We start from the raw sequence: 27,984 nt of genomic DNA, 5'->3' as shown, positions 1-27,984 counted from the left end.
GCTGGGCATCAGGAAGTTACAGGCATTCATTTCCACGAGACCACTCTGGATCCAGTTCAACATGGAGGCCTTTAAGAGCACTGCCAACTCAAGTTAAAATACAGACAAGGTCAGAGTCAAGATTCTGGGCTAATCCTTGAGGGCTTGAAGCTACTTCCCTGATTCTTCTTTACCTCACACCCGTGTCTGTCTTCTCTGGAAAAGGACTAAAGAAACAGTATTTCAAGAGATCAAGAGCATTTAAAAGGTAAACCACTGTTTCATATTCCTGCTAGTCTCCACTGTTCTCATTTAAAATCTTTTTCTAGCAGTTTCTGCCTGTGGTTAGGATAAGGCATATTAATACAAGCTATTTGGCATCTTAACAAACCAGTTGGGCAAAGTTGCGATCCCTGTATTATTAAGAAGGTGTTTCTAATTGTATTCAAATTTGTGAACTGATGTTCTGACCTATTTAATATTCAGGAATTTTAGGAATAAAAGATCATACTCAGATTTCAGTAAGCCTACAGAGTCAGAATTGTATTAATTACTTCAAAAGCAACAAAATGAGCAGCCATTTAAGTATTCCCCCGAATTATGTTATATAGTGTTTTCCTGTAATAATATTCAAATTACAACCAAGCCTGAATAGCTGGGAAGTCCCAGTTTTAAATCAAATACTGAAACCATAATCTGAGGATTAGATTTAGGATTAGAAAACATCTCAGCTTCCTCGTTCATAGGACTGCTCTTCAACTTCTCTCCTCTGGACTGGGAGAAAGAAGGTTTCTGTACATTCCTATACAAGGGATGCTGTAATGCTCACCGAAGAGTATCTGTGAACGGGAAGACTGGCTGCCCAGGAGAAGAAAGAAAAGTGTGACCTAAGGTACAAAATCAAAGACAGATGATTTAAATGTACAAAGGAGTCTGGATTGCTCTACGGGTCTACAGAAGCCATAACAAACTTTTGATCAAAGAAATAACTGAGTGAACAACATTTTAAAAATGAACGTTTGTGTTTTAATGTTTATGAAGCAAGTTCACAAGTTATTTTTCCCCCTGCACTTCACAGTAAGTCTCTTTTTTTGCGTATTATATTGTGTAATTATATATATATAATTAATCAGTATAAACTCTCAAATACAGACATGGGTATGATATATACAAACAGACATGACCTCTAACCTAAAAGCAGCTTTCAAGAATAAGAGGTTAAATAAAACCCAGAAATAAAACTTTCATTTGAAAAAATGAAGTAATACTGTTTTATAATAATAAATGAAAAAGAAAACCATAGTACTGAAATAGTCTGTTTTAGTAAAACCTTCATCAAAAGGTGCTATCCACTTGCACTAGAAATTAGAGAGAATTCAAGAATAATAGCAACCATGATTATATGAAGAGAAAAACAAATCCTTCCAGGAAAGATTAAGTCTCCAGGAGAAAAGGCTTTGACCACAGGGCTGTATAGGTAAACAGTGCCAAACATGATGCAAGGTGTGCTGAGAGGTACCAGAGAAGAAAAATACAGACCCCTGTACTTAAGAAAGCCTGTAGTCTAGCTGAGATACAACATTAACGAAATACTTAGAGACAATCTGATGACACCTTTTTTCATCACTGAATATGAGTCAAGTTTCATGAATTTCATCCTCCATAACCCCAGTTCCCTTCACCATGTTTAGTAACAGTACTAATACCACACAGTAGTTTAGTTCTTTACGAATTTCAAGATACTTTAATAGGAAGTGATCCTCGTAACTACAGAGTAGAAATTACGCCCTCATCATTAAGAACTCCTCTGAGGTAAGTTCGCTTTCCTGAGCTCACCAATTTCCTGAATATAGTAGTTCTTCAATTCTGCTTGGTCCTAAGAATCACCTGGGGGAGCTTTTTAAAAACTACAGGGTCCACTCTCGGAGATTCTACCTTAATTGCATTGTGTGGGCAAGAGGTGTTGTTACACAGTCACTAGGCAACTCTAATATGTAGCAGGCAGGGCTGGCAACCAGCACCCTGATACTCTCTCCTCCTCTCCCCCAACACCTTCTCCCCCTCTCTGGTAGCTGAATTTCTGCTGGTGTGCGGACAACAGCTTACAGAATTGCTCACATATGCCATCAAATCTAAGATGCCATCAATTGTAATGTTCACCATTACCTTATGTGCCACCAAGAAAGACAAAAGACTACCATGAAAATTTTACAAGTCAATGATTTTAAGACACACCCCGATTACAGAAATGTTAGACGTAAAAAAGTGTGCCAAATGATAGAGTTCTCCATCCCAGATTTACACTCTACTCTGTAAGAAACTCCATGTCCTCCTGTGAACCATCATATCCTATCCTGTTGGTTCAGGCCCCCACCTCCCCACCCCTTCACCCCTCGACCATCTCATCACTAAAGACACAGGAGAATCTAAAGAGAAGATGGTAACATGAGGGACAGTGGTAAGGGATAGCATTTGGGGGCAGTGACTCTTTTGGTCCCTGATTTCATAGCAAAATTCACTTTACAATTTTTCAAAGTCATAACCCTCATTTTGAGATTGTAGACAATGATTATTAACTTAAAACATCTCCTTCTGAAAGAGAAGGCAAAATTCTGTTTTGCCAAATAGCACTATAAAAATGAGTTCTCTACAATAATACAATTTCAGTGTTCATTTGATGGCTCATAGAAGCGCTTTGCTCATCTAGTTACAATAAAATTTTCCAGTAAATAATAATGCATAGTCTGCACTTCAAAAAAAAAAAAAAAAAGAGCACACTCATTTTAAAAACTCAAATGACTTTTGCTTACAGAATTATAAAACACAGGTTTCCCCGCAACACTCATCTCCCAAAGTACATTTTAAATATGAGTTAGCATGATTTGTAAAGTGTTTTCCAGATTACCTCTGTAATGAAGAGCAAAGAAACAGTGGAATGGAATTTTGTCAGAACTTCTCCTTTGGTCATTTTTATGTGTGCTTCTTTTGACACAAAGTGCTTTAATCTTTTCTACACTCCTCAAGTGGGGTTTAAAAATCTGCTGAAGCAGCAGAGTTTCCTGGGCTTCTTTGAAGACTCAGTTCAACGCTGTGAGACACTTACAAGCTTATTCCTCCGAATGGAATTACACATGTGCATCACCATTCTTCCAGAAGCTATGGTGAACGAGGCCTAGGAGGACTTGACACTCTGCACAGCTGGTGAGATGCTGTGGTCAGTCCGCTCTACAAGGCGGGTGAGATGGTACTTGTGCTGATGAAGCCCAGTACCAGACAACACCTAATGCAGAAAACTTTCATATTTCAAAACAAAACTAAAGTTTTGGCATTTAAACAGAATTAGGTTAACACAGAAAAATCCGTGATTCTTAAACTATGTTAATACATAACACTGTCTCCTTTATTTTTATTTTTCAACACCAAAAAGAAACTAAAGTAACATAATTATAGCTGAGTATCAAAATGAGTATTTCTCACATTCAATGCTATTAACAGGAGGCTGTGAAAAATAAGAAACGCATACATTAAAAAAAAAAAAAAAAAAACTCAGCTTGTGAAAGGTATAGGAAGGTCAAGCCAAAAAGTAATCAGAGGACATGAAAGTCAGATAGCCAAAGGTTAGCCAGATTTTGGAAAATGAGCAAATAAAGATATCACTGCAGATCACATAGATGAGTATCAAATTCAAGTGAAGAAGAAAGACCCAGATTAATAAGTCTCAAAAAATATGGAGAAGTTCAGAGCAGAGACACAGTGACAGGTTTAAGTGAAAATTAACAGTTCCTGCTCTTTCTGTAGTTGGCTGCACTTTCTTAGTGCAGCAACAAGGAATCACCTTCTTTTTTTTTTAAAGAAAAAAAAAGGAATTAATACATGCAGGTAACAATAACCAAAAAAATTTGGTAGAGGCAGAGAATGAAGAACCAGAAACCCCATATTTTTAATAAAGGCAGCTTCGAATTTCATAAAAGAGTGATCTGTTGAGTCTAGGGGAATTACCAAATCTTTTCTCTTCTAACCAAGAGAGAGATCTTCTTGGTAAGGTTCTACTTCCTTATGGCAAGAAAATATCTCTGGCATATTTTGTGTCAATCACGTTGCTGAGAATGACCTCATTTCCCATCAAGAGTTGGCAGATAAGAATTCCCATTGGCCTGGAGTAAGTTCTGCCTAGGCACTGGGCCTAACCAATGAATATACTTGGAACAAGAACCTTTCAGTGACACTGTTTAAGTCCTCCAAGCTGGCTATCACCAACAGGAACACAAATTAGCAATGCTGGTGAGTGAGGATATGGAGAAAGGGAGACCTCATACACTGTTGGGGTAGGTGAACTGGTGCAGCCACTGTGGAAAACAGTATGGAGGTTTCTCAAAAACTAGAAACAGAGCTACTGTATGAATCAGCAATTCCACTTCTGAGTATATATTCAGAGAAAATTCTACTTTGAGAAGATATATACAAGGACCCCAATATTCACAGCAGCATTATTTACAACTGTGAAGGTACGGAAACCTTCACAAGCTCAGGGTCCATCCCCAGATGAATGGTTAGAGAAGACGTGGGGTGTGCGTGTATACATACGCACGATGGAATACTACTCAGCCATAAAAAGAATGGAACATTGCCGCATGCAACAACATGGACAGACTCACAACAACTCAGCACGGACTTATGCTAAGTGAAACAGGTCAGACAGAAACAGACAAATACTGTATGACATCACTTGTATGTGAAATCTAAAAACAGAAGCCAGATAACACCAAGTGCTGGAGAAAATGCGGGGAAACAGGAACCCACAGGCACCGCTGGTGCAAGAGTGCACTGTTAGAGCACATCTTGGGAGTCATCTGGGAGTGCCGAATGAAACTGAACGTGCCCAGCAAGTTCTCCCCTGGGTATCTACCACACAAGTTTCCACAGACACCTGTAAGAGGACATGCTTTAAACTGTTCACCATAGCCAGGGACTGAGGCAGCCTGGGGGGTCCATCACCAAGGAATCAAAAAAAAACATTCACTGAGTGTCTAGGTGTGAAATACTCCAGAGGTAGTGAAATATGTATATACTACAGCAACCTGAACTAATGCAAAAAACAGAGCTGAATGAAGGAAAAACAGATATATAGATGTATGTGAGAAAATACATCTTCAAAGTTGATTAAACTTGCAAACTTTATATGTGTGATTACAGATGTCTATGATAGACACTTAAAAAAAAACATCTTTCTGCCTGAAAAGCATATGAAATCTTCAAGTCTAGTGGTCAAGTGGATTCAAACAAGCTCATCTTTCCTGTGTAGGTTAAGCCCTTCTGCTTAAACAATTAACTGATTACTTCCAGTCTGGATCTGCAGTGAGGCAGAGAAACATGGTCACACAAACCCATGGATGTCCGCCTCGGAATAGTTACCGAAGCACCATTTTTACAGTTTTCGGGCTGTGTGGACTTGACTGGCATGACTCTCCCCACCCTCCAGCCCCCAAAGTAAGTAAATATAAGCTTAGAATAGACTAAGAAAAAGACAACCTGGCTTTCTCCTCGGAAGCACATGCACCGTAACTGCGGCAATGAGCAACAAAAGCCCTGTGATTAATGTAAACTGCAATCATCTTGCTTTGATGCGAATGGAGTGAAGCAACACAGAGAAGGCGAGGTCTCCTGGGTACCATTTTTCTTTTTTAAGATTGCAAGTTGGGAGCAACAGGACTTAAAAAAAAAAAAAAAAAGTCCTATAGATTCTTATCAGCTTCCAGCGAGGCACTAAGACAAGCCTTCTGTTACACCATGTTGCCCGGCCACGGGTGGCAATCTCATCTTACATGTCAGGTTTGCAGAAGCCAAGAACGTGAGAGTGAAGTCTAGAGTGAGACAGGGCAGTCAAGAGTTAGAGGCACATGATAGGGTGGCTCACGGTTAAAGAAAGCCAGAAGGAAAAAAGACGCACACCAGTAGGTTTAAAAATCAGAAAGCAGAAGTGAGCGAGTCAGCAGGTGTAAGGGGGCCCTGGGGGTGACGGCTGAAGAGGTCAGCGTCGTGCCTCAGGTCCCCTCCCCGCGAGGCCCAGCCTCTAGCAGCACTAGCCCCAGGGCTCCCCCAGGAAGGCATCGGTAAACGGGCCAAAGAGTGTAAAATGCAGCAGACCAAGGCTTACACAGAATTCAACTATCTCACTTTATTTTAACATTCAAAGAAAACGTGAGCACAGTCTCCACCACTATCCTACAGCTGCGTTCTACTGATTCTGATGTGCATTGTAAACAACTGTTTGGTTGGGACCTATAGAACAAAAGTCAAATTAACCTAAGAATTTTTTTGAATGAGAAAAACTGGTTTAGGAAGCTTCACTGAAGTCTTCTCAATGGGCCTTACAGATTCTAAAAAAAGCAATTAAGAATATCCACAAAAAACGTGGAAAAAAACAAAGAAGGTCTACCAATTACTCCAATGCGGCAAAGTTTTTTTCTTTCTTTAAAAAAAAGGGGTTACCACAAATGACTTTTTGAGGATTCTTTGGACTGGGATAGGTAGAACAGACGTTTATGTGACTGAAGCAGGACTGCTACACTACCTGGGGCGGGCTTCCCTCACGGCTCAGTCGGCTGAAGAATCTGCCTGCAATGCAGGAGACCCAGGTCTGAATCCTGGGTCAGGAAGACTCCCTGGAGAAGGAAATGGCAACCCACTCCTGCATTCCTGCCTGGAGAATCCAGGCAATGGACAGAGGAGCCTGGCAGGCTACAGCACACAGGGCTGCAAGAGCTGGACATGAGTTAGTGACTAAACCATCATAAACTTCACTAAAAGAGGACTATACCTGTAAGTGCAACTGGCACGCCTTTGTTGGTTGTGCTATTCCGTGCTTGCTACTCAGATACATGTACTACTAAGAAAAGAACTCCCCCCCCACCCAGCTCCAAACCTATTCCATATTTCAGAAAAAGTCATATCCATAGGTACAAAATCAACACACATGAAATTGTCAGAATATACCAGTAAACTTTTCTTAAATGATGTGGTGCTGAGAGGAAGCTTTAGTCTAAATTCTCTAGGCCAGAATCCTGGAGTGAGTAGCCTTTCTCTTCTCCAGGGGATCTTCCCAATCCAGGGATCGAACCCAGGTCTCCCACATTGCAGGCGGATTCTTTGCCAGCTGAGCCACAAGGGAAGCCCACTTCTATCAAAGCTGAAAAAATTTAAATACCTTTAATGTAATAAAAATGTAAATAAGTTTGATAAAATCTGAAGTCTAATTCTGTAGTTCCTCAGAATAATTTAGCAGGTAGATCAGCCAAATAATAATGTACTGGGGACCATGTTCACGTTTCTTACCAGTGGGTCTTTAAACTCAAGAAATGAAAACTCAGATCCCTAAAATGTTTTGGAAAGCAATTTATGAAGGAAGAAGGAAAAAAAAAAGAAAGGGAGGGAAAAACACCATACTCACACTGTTAGAGCTCAAAAAAAAAAAAAAGGCAACAGGCTTTGGTCTTTTCTCTCCCTTTTTGTGAACACTGGGGGTGGGGGGTGGGGGGTGGGGGCAGGGAACAGCAGCAGCAGAAGAAACCCAACCAATCTGGCCCATGACATTATTTTATAGCAGGTATTTTGAATCTGTCTGTCTCTTATCTTCTCGAGGGGGCACTCATTCGTGCGCACACACACAAACACATAAACACACAGACCCACGGTTACAGCATTTTCCACAGCAGTCCAAGTCTTTGTTCAGTATGCTTAGGGTGAAACAAGCTCATGAATTTTCCATAGGAAATCTTAACCAAAAAAAAAACCCCAAAAACTGTAAAGCCTGTATATTTGACTTTTTTTTACTTGTAGGGTAAAAAGCCAAAATAACAGAACCTTTTGCTGAAAGACATGAAGAAAATTTCCTCTCACTTACTGATTCCCCACATCAGAATCACATGGAAATCCAATTAAACTTAAGTACAATGTCACAAATAACGGGTTTAAGTATTCTCATTTGTGTTTCTAAAATGACACCACCACTGTGAAATGTGTGACTTTTTACAGGAGAGAAAATTCTGTACACTTAGGTCCTTTCTCTTTGGGTTTCCTGCTTATAATTTACTTTAAAATATGACAGCAATTCCCCATATATTGTTCTCTGAAAGGTGACAGTATTGTTCAATATTAAGCCTGCCTGTTTAATAACTTAATTTTGACATTGAAAAGTGAATAAAAATTCACACTTAGCCAGAGAATTAAATATATATAACTGCTTAGCTGCCCATAGGAAATTCAATTCACTGAGTAACTTTTATTTATGTCCAAGAATATCTATGAAAACCTCTTCACAGCAGGTTCCTTCCCTGATACGGTTAAATGCAAATTATCTTTTTTCCCTCTTACTCCAGAAAGCTCCTGCATACATAGCTGACACGCCACCTACTGCAAAACCGAGCTGACAGCGCAGGCGATGCTGCCAGCATTTCCATTCCATCACCAGGCTGGGGCTGAATAAAGGCGTGTTTGTGTGGTAGTGTTTCTTTTTTAAAAATCTCAACGCCAAGAAGAACAAGCTGAAATAGCGTGTTCAAAAATGGAGCGTAAAATAAACAGAAGAGAAAAAGAAAAGGACTATGAAGGGAAACACAACAGCCTGGAAGATGCTGACCAGGGAAAGAACTGCAAATCCACTCTGATGACCCTCAACGTTGGTGGATACTTATACATCACTCAGAAACAAACACTGACCAAGTACCCAGACACTTTCCTTGAAGGCATAGTCAATGGAAAAATTCTCTGCCCGTTTGATGCCGATGGTCATTATTTCATAGACAGGGATGGGCTCCTCTTCAGGCATGTTCTAAACTTCCTACGAAATGGAGAACTTCTACTGCCCGAAGGGTTTCGAGAAAATCAACTTCTTGCACAAGAAGCAGAATTCTTTCAGCTGAAGGGACTGGCGGAGGAAGTGAAGTCCAGGTGGGAAAAAGAACAGCTGACACCCAGGGAGACCACTTTCTTGGAAATAACAGATAACCATGATCGCTCACAGGGACTGAGAATCTTCTGTAATGCTCCGGATTTCATATCAAAAATAAAATCTCGCATTGTCCTGGTGTCCAAAAGCAGGCTGGATGGCTTTCCTGAGGAGTTTTCTATATCGTCAAATATCATTCAATTTAAATACTTCATAAAGTCTGAAAATGGCACTCGACTTGTACTGAAGGAAGACAACACCTTTGTCTGCACCTTGGAAACTCTTAAGTTTGAGGCCATAATGATGGCCTTAAAGTGCGGTTTTAGACTGCTGACAAGCCTGGACTGCTCCAAAGGGTCAATTGTTCACAGCGATGCACTTCATTTTATCAAGTAATTACCTGTGTCACGAACAAAGGCAACAAGCATGCAGCCAGCAAGCTTTGGAAAACCTCAGCATCACAAGCATCCCAAATAACATGCTCAACCAGCTCTGTACTCAGAGTCCTGCTGCTAATCAATTACTGTGAGCTAACGGTATGTAAATTCTATCGCTAAAGATGTCCTTCTCTAGGGTGTTCCTCCTGATCAAATGTACACATAAAGTGAAAACAGTGATCTACATACTGTAAATAAAGACGGAATGCTTTTGCTATTTGTTTATTTTTCCTTAAGCTGTCTTTCAATCAGAATATCTTGGGTACTTGTACAATGAACAAGCATGTATATTATCATTCTTTTAAGGAAAGGATAATAAAATATTTTAAGGGACTACGAGACTTTAAATCCTTTCTACTCATGGCAAAAATCTACGAAGAAACTGAACTGATAAAATTAACCATTGAGAGCAAGAGAGATGTGCAGATCTACTAAAACAGAGCTGTGGTGAAAGCAAAATGAGATTGTAAGCATTAAAGCTATGGATTTAATTTTTGATGGTAGGCACCAAAAGCTTGTTCATAGTTTCTGTATTTCATACTAGAATTATAGCTGAATTGATATACTGCTGAAAATTCCTAGAAAACTGCTTGATGACAATAAAAAAAAAATGAAAGCATGACTAACTTCTTTGCTTATAGTTAATAATTATAGTAAAAAGTTTCATGTGTCACTTTTAAAACAAATGTGCCTTTTAATGACTTCATACCATATTATGCACTGATGCAGTCAACTGGCAGACTGCAGGCTATAGTAAACCTGGCTGGATTTGCAAGTGACAAAAATCAGCCACTTCATTTCTTTGCAGACTGAACTCCAATACAGCATGGGTAACTTATTCTCAATAGAGTATATGGTATTAGAATAATGAAGAGAGTTCATTTTCAGAATCATCCTAAATATCTCATCTTTCAAGCTCAAAAATAACACATGAGTAACACTAAACATTATTCCTATGAAAGAAGTTGATTGATTCTTTTCAGTACCTCTTTTGATGGTAAATCTCAGGCTCAGCGAGTTTGTGGTCATTTCTTTAGTTCATGCTAAACAAGAAGTTATTTTTAAAAATTAGGTTTTATGTATGGCTATCGCAATTAAATAATCAAGAAAGTTAGCTTTAAAGGTGAGAACATTTTTTGCTCGCAAAGAACAGCTAAATCATTTATTTCTATGCCACTCATTTTCTTTGACTTCTAAGTACAAATAACATCTTAATTCACCCCTTTAAAATTTAACCATTAAAACTGGTCATTAAATCTTGACTTTAATAAACTTTAACAAAATATTTCTGAAAATCTTAACTGAGGTTACAGAAATTAGCATCTATGCAAAAAGTTTGCTTATACATAAGAACTTAGGAGAGCTAATATTCACTCACAACGTTTATAACTGACTTCCCATTACAACATCTAAGGTAATACAAAAGTTGGCTGTACATACTAAAAGAAATATTTTAAAACCTACTGTACAAAAAAGTCCTTTAAAAATCCATGTTAAAAACAAAAATCTCTACATCAACTGCATAATTTTCTTTCTGTATAACAAGAAAAAAAGTTTATAACATCAAATTATCCCTTATGTACTTAAAAACAGCTTAATCAGGATTCAAAAGAACTATGAAAACAGGAAAAAAATACTAAAATCTATTTTATCAGTCACTATAATTGAACTGTCTACATATCTCTCCAACTTATGAGTTGACTTTTCCTTGGCATTTGGACTTTGTAATATAAAAAAAAAAACCAACACGGTAATGATTTAATGTCAAAGTAAGATTTTCTCTAATACGGTTTCATTTCAGATAATAAAAATAGCCCTGACACATCTTTTTACAGGAGATATAGTTTGTACAAATCTCCTTAGAAGTATTATAAGTGAGGCTTTTGCATCACTTCACTAAAGAAAATTTAACTGTTATAACAAAATTTTATTGATGGAAACCATTACTTTAGGAAATCTGCCACTGATTTTTTGAATATCTCTAAAAAATCATTTCTGAAATGCATTTAATTCCTCCTTAAGCTTTATCATAATATCCTAAAACATTTAGTAATCTAGAAGGAAATATGGCTAGATTGTTTACTCTTGCAGAAATTTTCATAAATATATCTTCAAAATCACTTGCACTGGTATTTACATATTCAAGTGTCTGCATATTGTAAGTGCAAACAAAATACCTAGTTTTTTAAATTTTTATTGAAATATTGGTGGTTTACAATGTGGGGTTAGTTTCAGGTGTACAGCAATGGAAATACCTAGTGTTTAAACTTTACTACTTTAAAAAATACTGAGAATTACTTCCCATTCAAAAGACTCAAGTAACTGAATAAAGTGCCTACTATAAGTCAGAGTGAAGTTGTCAGAACATTTTTGTTTGCGCTCAATGACAAACTTCCTCAAATCTTTTCTCATATTGTTCCAAAGAATAAATCACAAGTGACTCTTCTTTTTCAGAAGAAAGGTAATAAGAAAACAGGTTACTGCACTTGCCACGTGCCTAATATATATATGCGTGTATTTGGAATTATACCACATGGTGATTCTAGCATTACCCTTAAAATATAAAAAACACATAGCTTAAGGTATACTGTATTTCTAAAATGTGTATGGCAGTGTGCAGAACAAAGGGAAATGCTTATACAACTCTTCAAATGATACAGAAATGACTACTGTCTCAGACTGAAGATCACGATACTAATTAAGCTTGTTTGTTTGGGTTTTTTAAAGGAAAGTACTTATATTTCAAGTGCTATTTTTAAGATGTTAAAAGGTAACGTTAGTGTTTTATCACATGCCAGGTACCATTCTATGAACATATATTATCTCAATTAATCCTTACAATAACCCTAAGAAAGATAAAGAAAGAGACTTCAAGGGCTAAGGGACCTGCTAAGATCCTACAGTTACTGAGAGATCAAGGTGGAACCCGTATTTGAAACCTAGTTATACTAGCTCCAGAGACAGCAGGAACTATGCTTTTGCAGGCCACTTATCTCTGTAACACCTAGACCTGGCATAGAGCAGGCATTCATGAAGTACATGCTAAACAAAGAATACCAAAATAGAGGTTTGCCTCACTTGGTAAAATCTCACGATGCAGGTATTCTTAAAACGTTGAGTGATAAATTGGATTTTGGGAAAGCAAATAATATTTTAAATGTCATGTCGTGTCATTTAAAGAACATGAGATGAATCATCTCACAAGAATAAAGAATATCCCAAATTTGTATATTGGCAAATCGAGATTTTCACATGTCAGGTTTGCTGAAAAGGGGGGTTACTTTTTATGGCTTATAAAGTCCACAGAACTTCCTACGAGGAAAAAATACAGGACAGTCAAACAAATATGGGCTCTGGAGTCAGACCTGGGTTCGAATTCAGTTAACTTCCCCTAATTTGCTTACATGACCATAAGCAAGATTCTTCATTCTCTGAACTTCAACATCCTCACAGTAAAACAGATAGTAATGATCAGTTGATAGGGCATTTATATGGCTTAAATTAAATTCTAAATTACATGTAAAATCCCTGGGGAAAGAAATGGTAACCCACTCCAGTATTCTTGCCCAGAAAATCCCCATGGACCAACGAGTCTGGGGAGCCACAGTCGGCCACGACTGAGCAACTGAACAGCAACATGTAAAATGCCTCACCTATCACAGACTTTCCATAGCCTGGTTATTAGCTTATCCACTGCAAAGGTATCTTCATGACATAACCATGAATAACAGGCACAAAAATGCACATTTACATTAACTACGCTTTCAACTTAGACATGAACAGAACAGAGAACTTTCAACAAATGCAAGCTTAATACTGTGTTGAACTCTATGATACAAGGCTCTACTTTAAATTGCTCCAGGCAAATGCAGTTTTCAACTTTATTAGTTTAAAAATACTTATGGTAAATTTTTCTTAGGACATTTATCTCCTAGCTTCATATGCAAAATCTAAAAGAGCAAAATAATCACTACAGCTGTTTTCAGCAATTTAAAATCAGTCAGGAATAACATGATATCACACTCTTAAAGATACCCCTATCTAATAAATTATGATCAAATGCCTTAAGCTGCAATGGTGTCAGTCAAGGTTAAAATCAGAGCACTGGAATCATAATAATCTTGCAAATAAAGCAGAGATGTAATATGAACTATCCAAAACAGCATGCAACTTAGAATTTATTTATATTTTATTTTTTAAACTTTTTTTATTGGAGTTGACTTACAATGTATTAATATATGCTGTACAGCAAAATGACTCAGTTAAACACACACACATTCTTTTTTATATTCTTTTCCATTATGGTTTATCCCAGGATAACTGAACATGGTTCCCTGTGCTATAAGGCAGGACCCTGTTTATCCATTCTATACATAACAGTTTAAACCCAAACCACCAGTCCACCCATCCCCCTTTGCCCCTCCCCCATATTTAGCTCTGAAATATATAATGGTTACTTCCGTAGCAGACTTATCTTCCTAATCATATTTTGCCTAAGTTAATAATAAAATTATTTTGCTTCTGTGAACAAACACCAAGGGGATGGTGATAAAGAAAGATGTGCTGGGAAGAGGGAAATATCTAAGATGAAATTTTGAATAAGTGACTGTATTCTTACTTCTCCTCTTTGCAAAGATACACAAGAGTTCAAGAGTTTCAAGTAAACAAAAGTCACCAATATTCATGTAAGTCTTACAAGCTATTATAAATAACTTACAGTTAGTTAAATCCTTCCAAGAATGCAGAAACTATGCAATATCAAGCATTTTCTACATAAAATATAGTAACTCTAAATTTATTTAAATTACTACACATTTTTAAAAACATACTGGATATTAAAAAGTCAAACAATTATACTATATTTCCTTGTTACCTGTCTTAAAAAATTATTCCCCAGCATAAAATAAAAATAAATAAGATGCAGTTAACCTAAGAGTACAGCAGGTTTTTCCCAACTGAGGACTCCAGAATATTCAGTTACATTTAACAGCAAATTTTACTAATTTTTTTAAAAAAGGATTCAGTTATTTTACAAATTCCTTTTTGAAGACAGGCCCAAACTTTCAAAAGTTATTTTGATTACAGCCTTTTAGAATCTTCAGTACATATTTTTCTACATAATTAAAGTATAAAATTGGGCAAGTCTGATTTTTAACAAATTCCATGCTACTGATTTTACCTTGTTATAGGTTTGTTAACTAATATTAAAGTTTCTTAAAACTGTTGAATGATACAAACTTTAATCTTAATGATTACTTGAGTTTGATAAACTTCTATGACTTAAGGTGGTTTTACAAAGAACTACAACATTTAGCATTTACTTCAGGTATCCTATCATTTGATGAATTTTTATTTATATTTATTTTTTAAAAACTACTTTGAATTTTACATTTTTTCCTATCCACATAAAGGAAAGACTGTATCAGTGTGTATAGAAATAATTATTAATAAAGGTTGATGATTATTAGATAGAAATACCAAGCAAAAGAATCTAAAAGTCACAGGTGACTGATTTATAAAAAAACAGAACCAAAAACTGCAACCCATAGGCATTTATGATACATATATGTTTACCTTTCACAACACAGCCAGAAAGAAACACACTGGGATTCAATATACAGATATTCAGCTACCTTGAAAACTGAAGACAGGTCCTATCTTATCAGAATTTAATTGTTTGGATATAAGGTAGACTGTACTTAATAAGAGGCAAGAAGGCTCAACTGTATCTCTTACAATTATATAACAAAAATTTATATATTATAAAATTCACTACACAATTAATATATAGAAAAATAGTAAAGCTTGATATAAAAATTTGGTAGGTAATACTGAGGTTGTTTAATGAAGCAAGGTTAAGCATTAAGTAAAATCATTCCCAACTGTCATTCTGTATCACCCTAAGACAATTTAAAGGATGTAACATTTTTAAGTAAATTAATTCTCTTTATTTAAAAAAACAAACAAAAAGGAATATGTACTAATAGTGGCCTTTTTGGTTCAAAGTAGTGGGAAGGAAAAGCAGTTGAAGATTTAAAAATCAAAGTAAAAAAAGACATATCGGACCTCCCTAGTGGAGCAGTGGATAAGAACCTGCCTCCCAATGCAGGAGACACAGGTTCAATCCCTGGCCCAGGAAGAGTCCACATGCCTTGGAGCAACTAAGCCCACGAGCTACAACTACCGAGTCTGCCTGCTCCAACTACTGAGGGCCGTGTGCCTAGAGTCTGTGCTCCGCAACGAGAGAAGTCACTGCAATGAGAAGCCTGCACACCGCATCAAAGGATGGCTCCTGCTTGCTGCAACTAAAGAAAGCCTGAGCACAGCAACAAAGACCCAGTGCAATGAAAAATAAACACATTTCTTTTCTTTTTTTAAAAAAGGACACATCAACTCCACCAATGTTAAAACCGGCTAATGAAGTAGAAAGTGAAGAACTAAAGAGCCTCTTGATGAAAGTGAAAGAGGAGAGTGAAAAAGTTGGCTTAAAGCTCAACATTCAGAAAACGAAGATCATGGCATCTGGTCCCATCACTTCATGGGAAATAGATGGGGAAACAGTGGAAACAGTGTCAGACTTTATTTTTGGGGGCTCCAAAATCACTGCAGATGGTGACTGCAGCCATGAAATTAAAAGACGCTTACTCCTTGGAAGAAAAGTTATGACCAACCTAGATAGCATATTCAAAAGCAGAGACATTACTTTACCAACTAAGGTCTGTCTAGTCAAGGCTATGGTTTTTCCTGTGGTCATGTATGGATGTGAGAGTTGGACTGTGAAGAAGGCTGAGCACCGAAGAATTGATGCTTTTGAACTGTGGTGTTGGAGAAGACTCTTGAGGGTCTCTTGGACTGCAAGGAGACCCAACCAGTCCATTCTGAAGGAGATCAACCCTGGAATTTCTTTGGAAGGAATGATGCTAAAGCTGAAACTCCAGTACTTTGGCCACCTCATGCGAAGAGTTGACTGATTGGAAAAGACTTTGATGCTGGGAGGGATTGGGGGCAGGAGGAGAAGGGGACGACCGAGGATGAGATGGCTGGATGGAAACACCAACTCGATGGACGCAAGTCTGAGTGAACTCTGGGAGTTGGTGATGGACAGAGAGGCTTGGCATGCTGCGATTCATGGGGTCACAAAGAGTCAGACACGACTGAGCGATTGGACTGAACTGAATGAAGCAAAAAAGGTGAAACCTATTCTACAGAGACGAATGGTTTTCCAACAGGGGCACAACTACTACCTACCTACCTCTATCCTTCAAAGAAATCATCTGTGGTTGTTTTGGTTTCGGGTATTATGATACTATAAAAGACTACACTACCCTGAAAAGTACATAAACGGGTAGAAAGGAATAAGAAAATGTGGGACCTGCTGGTAATCTGACCTTTTGGCAAACATCAAGAAAATGCCTGCATTCATGGAGGTGTACTCTGTGTCAGCACTCAGTACTATGCATGCAATGTCTCCTTTATCTCTGAGGTGTCCAGATTGCTACTTTTCCCAGCACTCATTCTTCCCTCTTTGCTAGTAACTGAACCCTAATTCCACTGAGGTGGCAATTGTACCCAGATAAAAACTGGTATTTTCTGATGTTCTGTAAGTGCAAGGTCAAGTTATCAAGTTCTGACCAAAGGAATAGAAGCAAAATTGATAGGGTATGAATGTGGATATGGTCCTCTCACAAAGTTGGGTGAGCCTTTCTGACTTGCCCTATTGCCTCCATTTGCTGCCTGGAACGTAGATGTGATGGTTAGAACCACAGCAGCCATTCTGGATCATCTTGAGAATGGAAGCCGCTAACTAATGATGGCAGACAGTTGCTTTTAACCATGGGACCGCCACACCAGACCTGGACCTCTTACCTTGGAACTTCTGTACAAAGAAAAAACACATTTGCATCATTGATATTTTAGGACGTCTAACAGATAGAGGTGGGCAGTATTAAAGATCTTGTTTTATCAATGAGAAACCGATAGAGTTAGGTAACTTGCCACAGGCACACAGCTAGCAAGCAACACCCAAAGCGCCAAGCTCTGAGCTACTGCCTAACACCACTTTCAGACCACATACCAGGAACTGAGTGAGAGATTCTGCAAAGGACATGAGCCCTGACAACAGGCAAGACAATGCTGAAGCAAGGTTAGCTTCTCCACTCGTTAGATGACATCATACATCAAATCCTGGCTTAAAATACTGGAAGACAACAAAGTCAGTGAAAAAGGGAATCCAGTCAGTTTGCCACAGAAAAGAAACAAGAACACCAGAACAGAGAATCCATGGATGAGAAGTGTGTAGCCACAACCACAAAAAGGAAAAGGGGTAACTGGCAGGTCAGGGAATAAGTTTAACCTAGAGAGAAACCTCTGTGAGCCAGGTAGATTTTCCTCATTCAGGTCCCGGATCATCATCAGATTAAATCCAGAAAAATAGCCACCTGATTTCTAAACATGAACTAAAAATTCTTAGTTTTTGCCAATTTCTGCCAAAATTCTTGCCAACAAAAGTCCGTATAGTCAACGCTATGGTTTTTCCAGTAGTCATGTATGGATATGAGAGTTGGACCATAAAGAAGGCTGAGCATCGAAGAATTGATGCCTTCGCACTGTGGTGCTAGAGAACTCTTGAGAGTCCCTTGGACAGCAAGGAGATCAAACCAGTCAATCCTAAAGGAAATCAACCCTGAATATCCACTGGAAGGACTGATGCTGAAGTTGAAGCTCCAGTACTATGGCCACCTGATGTGAAGAGCCGACTCACTGGAAAACACCCTGACGCTGGGAAAGATTGAAGCCAGGAGGAGAAGGGGGTGACAGAGGATGAAATGGTTGGACGGCAGCACCAACTCGATGGACATGAGTCTGAGCAAATTCCGGGAGACAATAAAGGACAGGGAAGCCTGGTATGCTGCAGTCCATGGGGTTGAAAGAGTTGGACATGACTAAGGGACTGAATAACTAAATTTCTTTATGCAGATGGATGGAGGGGAAGGGTGCTTATATATTAAGTAAGCAAAGAAACAACTCTACAGATTTCTCTGACACAGTCAGCTTTTGTACTACTACCCCCGCCCCTGCTTTAGGCGTGGGGGTGTGTGTGAGGGTGAATGGAGAAGTGAATAATCCTCCTGTTTCCCTGCTGTATCAAGCAATTAAAATACTCTGGATGAAAAAGCATCTTGTATGCTATGCTTCAGAGTCTTCTGGGAGGGAATGAAGTAAGAAAACTGAGAAAGAGAAACGCAGTCTGAAAACTTGAAGCTGGGAGACAGAAATGGCCCGTTTTTTTATAAACAGTAAGATGTGAAAGAAGAAAGTTACAGAATGAGCTACCTTCAGACACAGAGAGGGGCCTGAAGCTTTAACCAGCGGGGTGGCCATTTGTTCCCTAAGTAGCTAGTAATATCTTCAATTTTCCAAATTAATAAGCTTGTGGCAAACTACTCAAATAATTAAGACATTTTCCCCCCAGAACATGGTAACAGAAGGATCAAGAAAAGATACTGCTAGCTTTTTTAACACTTAAGTTAAAATACTGGTGCACAGATGCTATAGCTCACATACTTTTTAAAATAACCAGGTAAACAAATGACCTAAACGATAATGATAAGTGAGTTTTTCTGGTTATATAAGCCAAAGTTGATGATTCCTTAATAGGCAATACACACTCATCCACATATTTACAGATTTATTTAAATTTACTGCTGCTGCTGCTAAGTCGCTTCAGTCATGTCCGACTTTGTGCGACCCCACAGACGGTAGCCCACCAGGCTCCCCCGGCCCTGGGATTCTCCAGGCAAGAACACTGGAGTGGGTTGCCATTTCCTTCTCCAATGCACAAAAGTGAAAAGTGAAAGTCAACTCGCTCAGTCGTGCCCGACTCTTCGCGACCCCACTGCAGCCCACCAGGCTCCTCCATCTATGGGATTTTCCAGGCAAGAGTACTGGAGAGGGTTGCCATTGCTTTCTCCTAAATTTATTTCTAAATGCATATTAATATTTTTGTATTGCATAGCTTTAAAAGATAAAATTGAGTTACTGTTGCTTAAAATCTTATTTTACACAGCCACATGGGTGGCAAATTATTTATACATTATTAGAAGACTTAAACACAAGAACACAGCATAAAAAAGTTCATCAGGGGATTTCCCTGGTGGTCCAGTGGTTAAAAAGGTCACCTTCCAATACATGGAGTGTGGGTTTGATCCCTGGTCAGAGAGCTAAGATCCCACATGCCTCAAGGACAAAAACTGAAACATAAAGCAGAAGCAATGTTGTAACAAATTCAATAAAGACTTGAAAAAAAAAAAAAGTCCGCATGAAAAACAATATCTTTTCTTTTTTAAAAGTTCATCAGAAAGAAAAAGTATTTTGAATATCTGTAAACAAATAAATGAAAGATGTCAACTAAGATCAACATAGTTTAAAAAAAAAAAACCCCAAAGGCTGCCTTGGAACTCAGGCATCTTTTAGCTTCTAGTCATTCTGAGTGTATTAAATAACCAAACAAATGAAGACAGAGAGAGAAATGCCCTTACTCTAAAACAATCAAGGAAGATGCCTGCAACCCTGGTTCCTACCAGAATTTTATAAAATCAAATAGAGAAGGACAGAACCAATGTCAGTCCTTGGTCCACCTTTCTGGATTGAGCACACATCTCACTCAAGTTGCTAATAACATCTCCCTGGCTTCACATTGATGACAGATTTCTTTTAAATTTTATTGTAAGCTGATACAGGCCAAAGCAATTCATTTTCTTAAGACTCATATTTTAAAAACATGTTTACACTGGACATTTATTTAAAACTGTTCTTGTAGCCGAAGATCTTTACATCTTTAAGTCTATTGTTCATCACTGCTCAAAATTCTAGCCCACACAATTATAGGCTCATATTATACATGTAAAATAAAAATAATAAAAATTCAATTAAAGATAAATAAAAGGTTCAGATGAGCATTAAATCATTCCAGGCACTGTGCTAAAAATATTGTTATTGCTACACCTAATTTACAAATGAAGACACTATAAAGTGTGGCAAAGAAGTGTGTCAAAGACCTCAGAGCTTCTAATGAGAAACTGAGGAGGGTTTTCACTCAGCAATTAGGTTCTAGAACCTTCTCAATTACCACCACATACACTGCATCAACACACATCCTGCTCTCAGCTTTGAAGAGTAGAAAACTGATTCATTCCTCCATCTCTGAAGAACAACGTTCATCAAACAACTTAAACATGGTTCAGAGATGAGGTGCTCAACTCGTCAAAAAAGTGTTTTTAAGAACATTAGAAAGTAATGTTTATATGAGTAACTGAAACATTTTAAATAGTCTTATAGCTATTCATTCAAAGATTCTCCCCAAAGTTCTCTGGGCCAGCTTTTTGACTTTGATTTATTATTCTGAAACAATGACAATGACTTTCCTTAAAACTACTATGAATAAATAAATTCCAAGCTGCCATTAGTTGAAATGTGTAACCCTCTCCCTTTCGAGGCAGCCAGCAAGAAGGGAGGGAGATGTGTGAAGAAAATCGACACCAGGCTATCTGAATATCACTTTTGTTTTTTTTATGACTATATATAGCAAATAATACTTAAGAGATTGGCAATTTACCATTCAAAAACATACTTCTTTTCGAGAAGAAGTCCTGCCTTCGGCATGTCACACTACCTTCTGAAAACAACACTGAAAAATTAATTGAATAATTTTTATTGAATAAAAATTTATTAAAGCAATACTTTAAGATAATTAACAGGCCTCAATTATATAAGCCCACAGAAATAACAGTTCAATCCATTTCACTACAAACACATAAAACTAGAGAAAAGGACCAATCCTTTTCCCATGATATAAGCAATATTGACTAAATTAAATCAGAGTTTATAATTAAGACAAAGCAAACTTATTAAAAATTAGATTTGGACATCAAAGGAAATAAAGACAGGAAATGTGGAGGGGAGCAAAAAGGGAAGTATGGTTCAATAAGTAAATCAATTCTTCCACAAAAGCACTACAGTGCACTGCTGGCTTAAAAATAAACATTTATTAACTGCCTAGAAGTCTTTGAGAAATAAAAGATATATATATCTTATATATATGGTAAATCACTTTCTCTATATATAAAATTACTACATATTGAAAACAGACACAAAACAGCAGGTCTAAAATGGAGATTAAAATTCTACAATGGAGCTGAAAAGAAAATAATGGATATTTTGCTAAAGTCATCCATAAACCCTTTCTGGGAAAAAAAAGGGGGATTTATTGTTAAAATCTAGACAATGAAGAGATAAATGAAAACAAATAATTTGGGAATAAGATGGTATGATCAAAAGATTAGAACCAAAGTACAAATCTATTTATCCAATTAATACTAAGGTTAAATAACCAGAGAATTAGCTGCAGAACAGAATGCTTATCTTAAAAACCTTAATAAAGTGACAATCAGTTCAGTTCAGTCATCTTTGCAACCCCATGGACTGCAGCACGTCAGGTGCCTGATGAACTATGGACGGAGGTTTGTGACATTGTGCAGGAGGCAGGGATCAAGACCATCCCCAAGAAAAAGAAATGCAAAAAAGCAAAATGGCTGTCTGAGGAGGCCTTACAAATAGCTGTGAAGAGAAGAGAAACAAAAGGCAAAAGGGAAAAGGAAAGACAGACCCATTTGAATGCAGAGTTCCAAGGAATACCAAAGAGAGATAAGAAAGCCTTCCTCAGCGATCAATGCAAAGAAACAGAGGAAAACAATAGAATGGAAAAGACTAGAGGTCTCTTCAAGAAAATTAGAGATACCAAGGGAACATTTCATGCAAAGATGGGCTCAATAAAGGACAGAAATGGTATGGACCTAACAGAAGCAGAAGAGGTGACAAAAATACACAGAAGAACTATACAAAGACCACCTTCACAACCCAGATAATCACAACAGGTGATCACCCATCTAGAGCTAGACATCCTGGAATGTGAAGTCAAGTGGGCCTTAGGAAGCATCACTATGAACAAAGCTAGTGGAGGTGATGGAATTCCAGTTGAGCTATTTCAAATCCTGAAAGATGATGCTGTGAAAGTGCTGCACTCAATATGCCAGAAAATTTGGAAAACTCAGCAGTGGTCACAGGACTGGAAAAGGTCAGTTTTCATTCCAATCCCAAAGAAAAGCAATGCCAAAGAATGTTCAAACTACCACACAATTGCACTCATCTCACACGCTAGTAAAGTAATGCTCAAAATTCTCCAAGCCAGGCTTCAACAGTATGTGAACGGTGAACTTCCATATGTTCAAGCTGGTTTTAGAAAAGGCAGAGGAACCAGAGATCAAATTGCCAACATCCACTGGATCATGGAAAAAGCAATAGAGTTTCAGAAAAAACATCTATTTCTGCTTTACTGACTATGCCAAAGCCTTTGACTGTGTGGATCACAATAAACTGTGGAAAATTCTGCAAGAGATGGGAATACCAGACCACCTGACCTGCCTCTTGAGAAATCTGTATGCAGGTCAGGAAGCAACAGTTAAAACTGGACATGAACAACAGACTGGTTCCAAACAGGAAAAGAAGTACGTCAAGGCTGTATATTGTCACCTGCTTATTTAACTTATATGCAGAGTACACTATGAGAAATGCTGGGCTGGATGAAGCACAAGCTGGAATCAAGATTGCCAGGAGAAATACCAATAACCTCAGATATGCAGATGACACCACCCTTATGGCAGAAAGTGACAATACAACCAATGAAATAGTGAGGAAAATAATTTCCTAATTTTTCATAACAGAATCAACAAGACTGTCAAAAAGTGAAACCTGGAGTTAAAAAAAAAAAGCAATGTAATGACTCTAATCCCTTAATTTTTCTCTGCTCAGAGTATCCACACTTCCAACTCCCAACTTTAGAAGGAGCTCTTGGGAACTCATATGTTTTTTGTAGAAAAGAAGCATTTATTTGACACTCAGCAACTCTTTCTTCAGTTATCTTTCTTCTGTTAAATCCAATAAATTAACTATACTTCTTCCTATTTCCTATAATGATGGGCTAAGTTACTTAGATCAAACCTATAAAACAACTGTAAAAGCTGAATAAAATCTTGAAAGTATTAAAAAGACTACCAGAGGGGACTTCCTTGATGTGGTTAGGACCTCGCCTTGCAATGCAGGGGGTGCAGGTTCAGTCCCTAGTTGGGAACCTAAGATTCCGCAGAAGCAGCCAAAAAGACAAAACATAAAAACAGAAGCAGTATTGCAACAGATTTGAGAAAGATTTTTTTAAAAAAAAGACTACAAGATAATAAATGATCACCAAGCTCCAAAGATAGGAAAAACAAGAATCTTTGTGGTCATAGGAGAATCAGAAAATTTGACTCTTTGTTTAGGATGCCCAAGGCAAGTGTCGGGGGACAGAAATCAAAATCCAGAGCCTGCCTAAAGTGGAAAGCCTAACAGAAACTTCTTACCACAAAAAATTAAAATCCCAGGAGGTTATACTCACAGAGTGAGTGCAAACCAAAGGAAAAGCCAATCCAATAAAAAATGGGCAAGAGATCTGAACAAGAATGAATTTCACAAAACAGAAAATCCAAATGGACAATAAATATATGACAGGGATTCAACTTTATTAGAAATCAGTGAAATGTTGAAAAAAACCACAAAGACAGGTTACTACATATCCATAATACCAGTTAACATTTTTTTTTAAAGAAAAGGTCAACACCATTGGAGAGACTAGAGAGGAAATGAGACAAAAAGAACTCACATACATTGCTGATAGGGCTGTAAACTGGTGTTAACTTCTTTGGAGAACAGTTTGGCATTATCAACTGGAAGTGAACGTATCTACTCTGTGACCAAAGTCCATATACCTTTAAAAATTTATGTACCAGGGCACAAGTATAAAAAGTTGACAGCAATACTGTTAACAAGTCACAAATATCCAGTAACAGTAAAAACTGATAAACTGAGCTAAATACGCATTGTGGAATATAGCAAAGAAAATGAATAAACCACCACTATATACAACATGGATTATCTTAGAAAACAATGTTCAGTGAAAAAGCCAAGCCAAAAAAATACTACATACTCTATGACCCAATTGAACATTCAGAAACAGGCAATGTAAAATAGACTGCAGAGTAATGAAGGCTTAAATGCTAAAATTACAGGGGGAAAGTGATTATCATAAATGTCAGTGATAATGGCTACCAGCCATGATAGAGGAAAAATATCCAGCAATTTCTAAAGCTGGACATATCCTATTTCAACTGCTTATGTTACTGAAGTTTTTTTTATATTTGTTAGTTACATTTTAATTATCTATATTTTTATTTTTAAAAATCGCCACTCTGAAAGTTTGGTAGTTTCTCACAGAATTTAACATACCTCACCATATGACCCAGCAAAGGGCATTCTTGGGTATTTATCCCAGAGAAATAAAAACTTATGTTCACACAAAAATCTATATACAATATTCATGGCAGCTTTATTTTAATAGCAAAAGACTAGAAACAACCAGAAAGAGTGACTAATTAGACAAAACCATGATATATCAATACAATGAATATTCAGTGATAGAAAAGGAATAAACTATTGACACACGCACAACTTTTGATGAATCTCCAGGAAATTTAGGTCAAGTGAAAAAACCATTTGCATAACATTTATGATACTTTTTAAGTGATAAAATTATGGAAATGGAGAACAGGTCAGAAGTTGTCAGGGGATAAAAATGTCACTGGGGTGAGCAGGGCTTGGGAGTGGGGGGAGCATGGTGTGCTTACAGAGGGGAACACAAGGAGTCTGCGGGGACGGTGTTTTCTGGATACTGATTACGGCGGTGACTACAAAAAGCTACACGTGATCAAGGAACACACATACACACAACTCTCGCAATTCAGTAACCAAACACAACCGAGCTTAATTAAATACGCAAAGGATCTGAACAGACATTTCTCCTTAAAGAAAAAGAGGCCAACAGACACATGAGAATATATTCGACTCATTAGCTGTCAGGGGAATGCAAAGCAGACCCCCCCAATGAGACCACTTCACACTCACTAGGATGAGTATATTCAAAAGGACACACCGCAAGAGGTGTCGATGAGGAGGTGGAAACATCAGAAGGCTCAAATACTGCTGGGTGGGATGAAAACTAGTGCAACTGCTGTGGAAAACAGGTTTTCAAAGGGTTTAACATAAAGTTACCATGTGAGCTACCATTTACTTCTGGGTAAACACTCAAGAGAAATGAAAAGTTCACAAAAAGACCTGTACACAAATGCTCACAGCAACATTATTCATAATAGCTGAAAAGTGGATAGAATCCAAATGTCCGCCAGTTGATGAATGGATAAGTAAAATAAGGAAAAGCCATACAATAGAATATTATTCAGCAATAAAAAGGAATGAAGTACTGATTAATGCTAAAACATAAATGAACCTTGGAAGCATTACGTCAAGTGAAAAATGCCTGTTACAGTCATTTAAATGAACTACCCAGAACAGACAAATCTATAGAGATAGGGCTTTCCTTGTAACTCAGTGGGTAAAGAATTTGCCTGCAGTGCAGGAGACCCGGGTTCGATCCCTGGGTTGGGAAGATCCCCTGGAGAAGAAAACGGCAACTCACTCCAGTATCCTTGCCTGGAAAATCTCATGGACAGAGGAACCTGGTGGACTGCAGTCCATGGGGTCGCAAAGAGTCGGGCACAACTGAGCAACTAACACACGACTAACACACACTATAGAGATAGCAGATTAGCGGTTGCCTATGGGATGGGAGTTTGGGTGAAAATAACAAGTGACTGCTAACAGGTATGGGGTTTCTTCTTTATAAAACAAATGTTACTGGAGTATAGCTGATTTACAATGTTGTGTTAGTTTCTACTGTACAGCAAAGTGTATCAGTTATGCATACATTCCCTCTTTTTCAGATTCTTTTCCCATCTAGGTCATTGGGGTTTCTTCCTGAAGTGATAAAAATGTTCTAAAACTGGTTGTGGTGATGGGTGCACATCTCTGTAAATACAATAAAAAACAACAAATTGTACCTTCCAAATGGATAAATTGTATACTAGGTGAATTACAGATCAATAAAGCTCTTCTATTAAAAAAGGCAATATTATACAAATACTTTTTCATTTATAAGACCACTGAATGACATCACATTTACTTATAGACAAAATAGGAAATTTAAAAATTCAGAAATTCAATACAATGTTTAAGCAGAAAAGACAATTTTTTTCACTTTGGAGCTATTTCTTATTTTATATTATTTTAAATAGGAAGGAATATAGCAATCCTTAAAGAAGGAGCAGGATCTGAGGACCAAACACGTAATGTATGCACAGATAAAAGTGATAAACCTGGGATCCACTTTGCAGTAATCCAGCAGAGGGTAAGAGAGGTTAAGGAAGGGAGATAAGAATGTAACAGGACTGGCTGGCTGTGGTCAATTTCCTTATACACATCTTGTTTTTAAAATTTTCGTGTTTATTTTTGGCCGCAGTGGTCCCTGGTGCAGTGAGTGGGCTCTCTAGTTGCAGGGGGCGGGGCCTCTTCCCTAGTAGCGTGCTGCTCACTGCGGTGCCTCCCCGTGTTGCAGAGCACAGCCTCTAGGGCTTGCAGGCTCAGTGGTTATGACATAAGGACTTAATCGCCCCACAGCATGTTGGGTCTTCCCAGACCAGGAACTGGACCCATGCCCCCTGCATTGGCAGGTGGACTCTTAACCACTGGACCACCAGGGAAGTCCCTGTTGTTAATTTTTGAAGCTGAGTAATAAGTATATTGAGATTCATTTATTATTCTCTTTACTATGTTTGATCCTGGGATTCCCTTGTGGCTCAGAGGGTAAAATGTCTGCCTGCAATGTGGGAGACCTGAGTTCAATCCCTGGGTCGAAACCCTGGAGAAGAAAATGGCAACCTACTCCAGTATTCTTGCCTGGAAAATCCCATGGACGGAGGAGCCTGGTGGTCTACAATCCACAGGATTGCAAAGAGTCGGACACGAATGAGCGACCTCACTTTCACTATCCTTGAAATTTTCCATTAGAAAAACAAACAAACATGGACTTTCTGGTGGCGCAGCAGACAGCATTTTTCTAAAAACATATCAGTAATTATATTCTAATATATGGTGTCATAATTTACTTCACCAGTTAACTTGTTTTTGGACATCAGGTTTGTCCAGTTCCATTATTACTAAGAATGCTGGATAAACAGGCCGCACATCACTTAATGCACACTTAGGGGACCATACACCTTGGGGAAGAAGGAAAAGTCAAAGGAAGGAGTCGAGAATACAATTAAGGTGCACATTTTTCGTTTATGTCCCACCTTCTCTACCTGATACTGACAGATATCCAATTGCCCCATGCTTAGTTCTGGAGGTTTCTAGACAAACTCTTATGATGACAGTATATTAATCATCTCAGAAAAAAGAAAGAAAGAAAAATATAACCTTAAGCACCAAACTTCCAAAGAACTGTTTTAAAATATTACAAAATCAGTTTTACAAAGATATCTATGGTTCTGCAGAAATGGTTCCATTGACTTTCAAATAAATCTAAATTCGTACACAGTTTAGACAGCACTGTAGTATCCTCCACAATAAGGCAGTGTATTAAAA

The 27,984-nt window shown here is 37.8% G+C and overlaps 2 protein-coding genes across 2 annotated transcripts in view; one reads left to right on the top strand and one right to left on the bottom strand.

Annotated features, from left to right (window-relative positions):
• GTF2F2 (general transcription factor IIF subunit 2) overlaps positions 1–27,984 on the bottom strand; it is a 138,034-nt gene that overhangs the window by 71,254 nt on the left and 38,796 nt on the right. The window lies entirely within an intron of this gene.
• On the top strand, positions 81–9,986 carry KCTD4 (potassium channel tetramerization domain containing 4). Its single transcript, XM_040267220.1, has 2 exons — positions 81–247; positions 8,355–9,986. Exon 2 carries the CDS (start codon positions 8,540–8,542, stop codon positions 9,317–9,319), a length of 780 nt encoding a protein of 259 aa, XP_040123154.1. The 5' UTR covers positions 81–247; positions 8,355–8,539; the 3' UTR covers positions 9,320–9,986.

This window comes from Oryx dammah, unplaced genomic scaffold (assembly GCF_014754425.2).
Source record: "Oryx dammah isolate SB20612 unplaced genomic scaffold, SCBI_Odam_1.1 HiC_scaffold_24, whole genome shotgun sequence".
Classification (NCBI taxonomy): Eukaryota; Metazoa; Chordata; class Mammalia; order Artiodactyla; family Bovidae; genus Oryx; species Oryx dammah.
The sequence above is the reverse complement of the archived record's forward strand: the minus strand, read 5'-3'. Positions and strand labels throughout refer to the sequence as shown.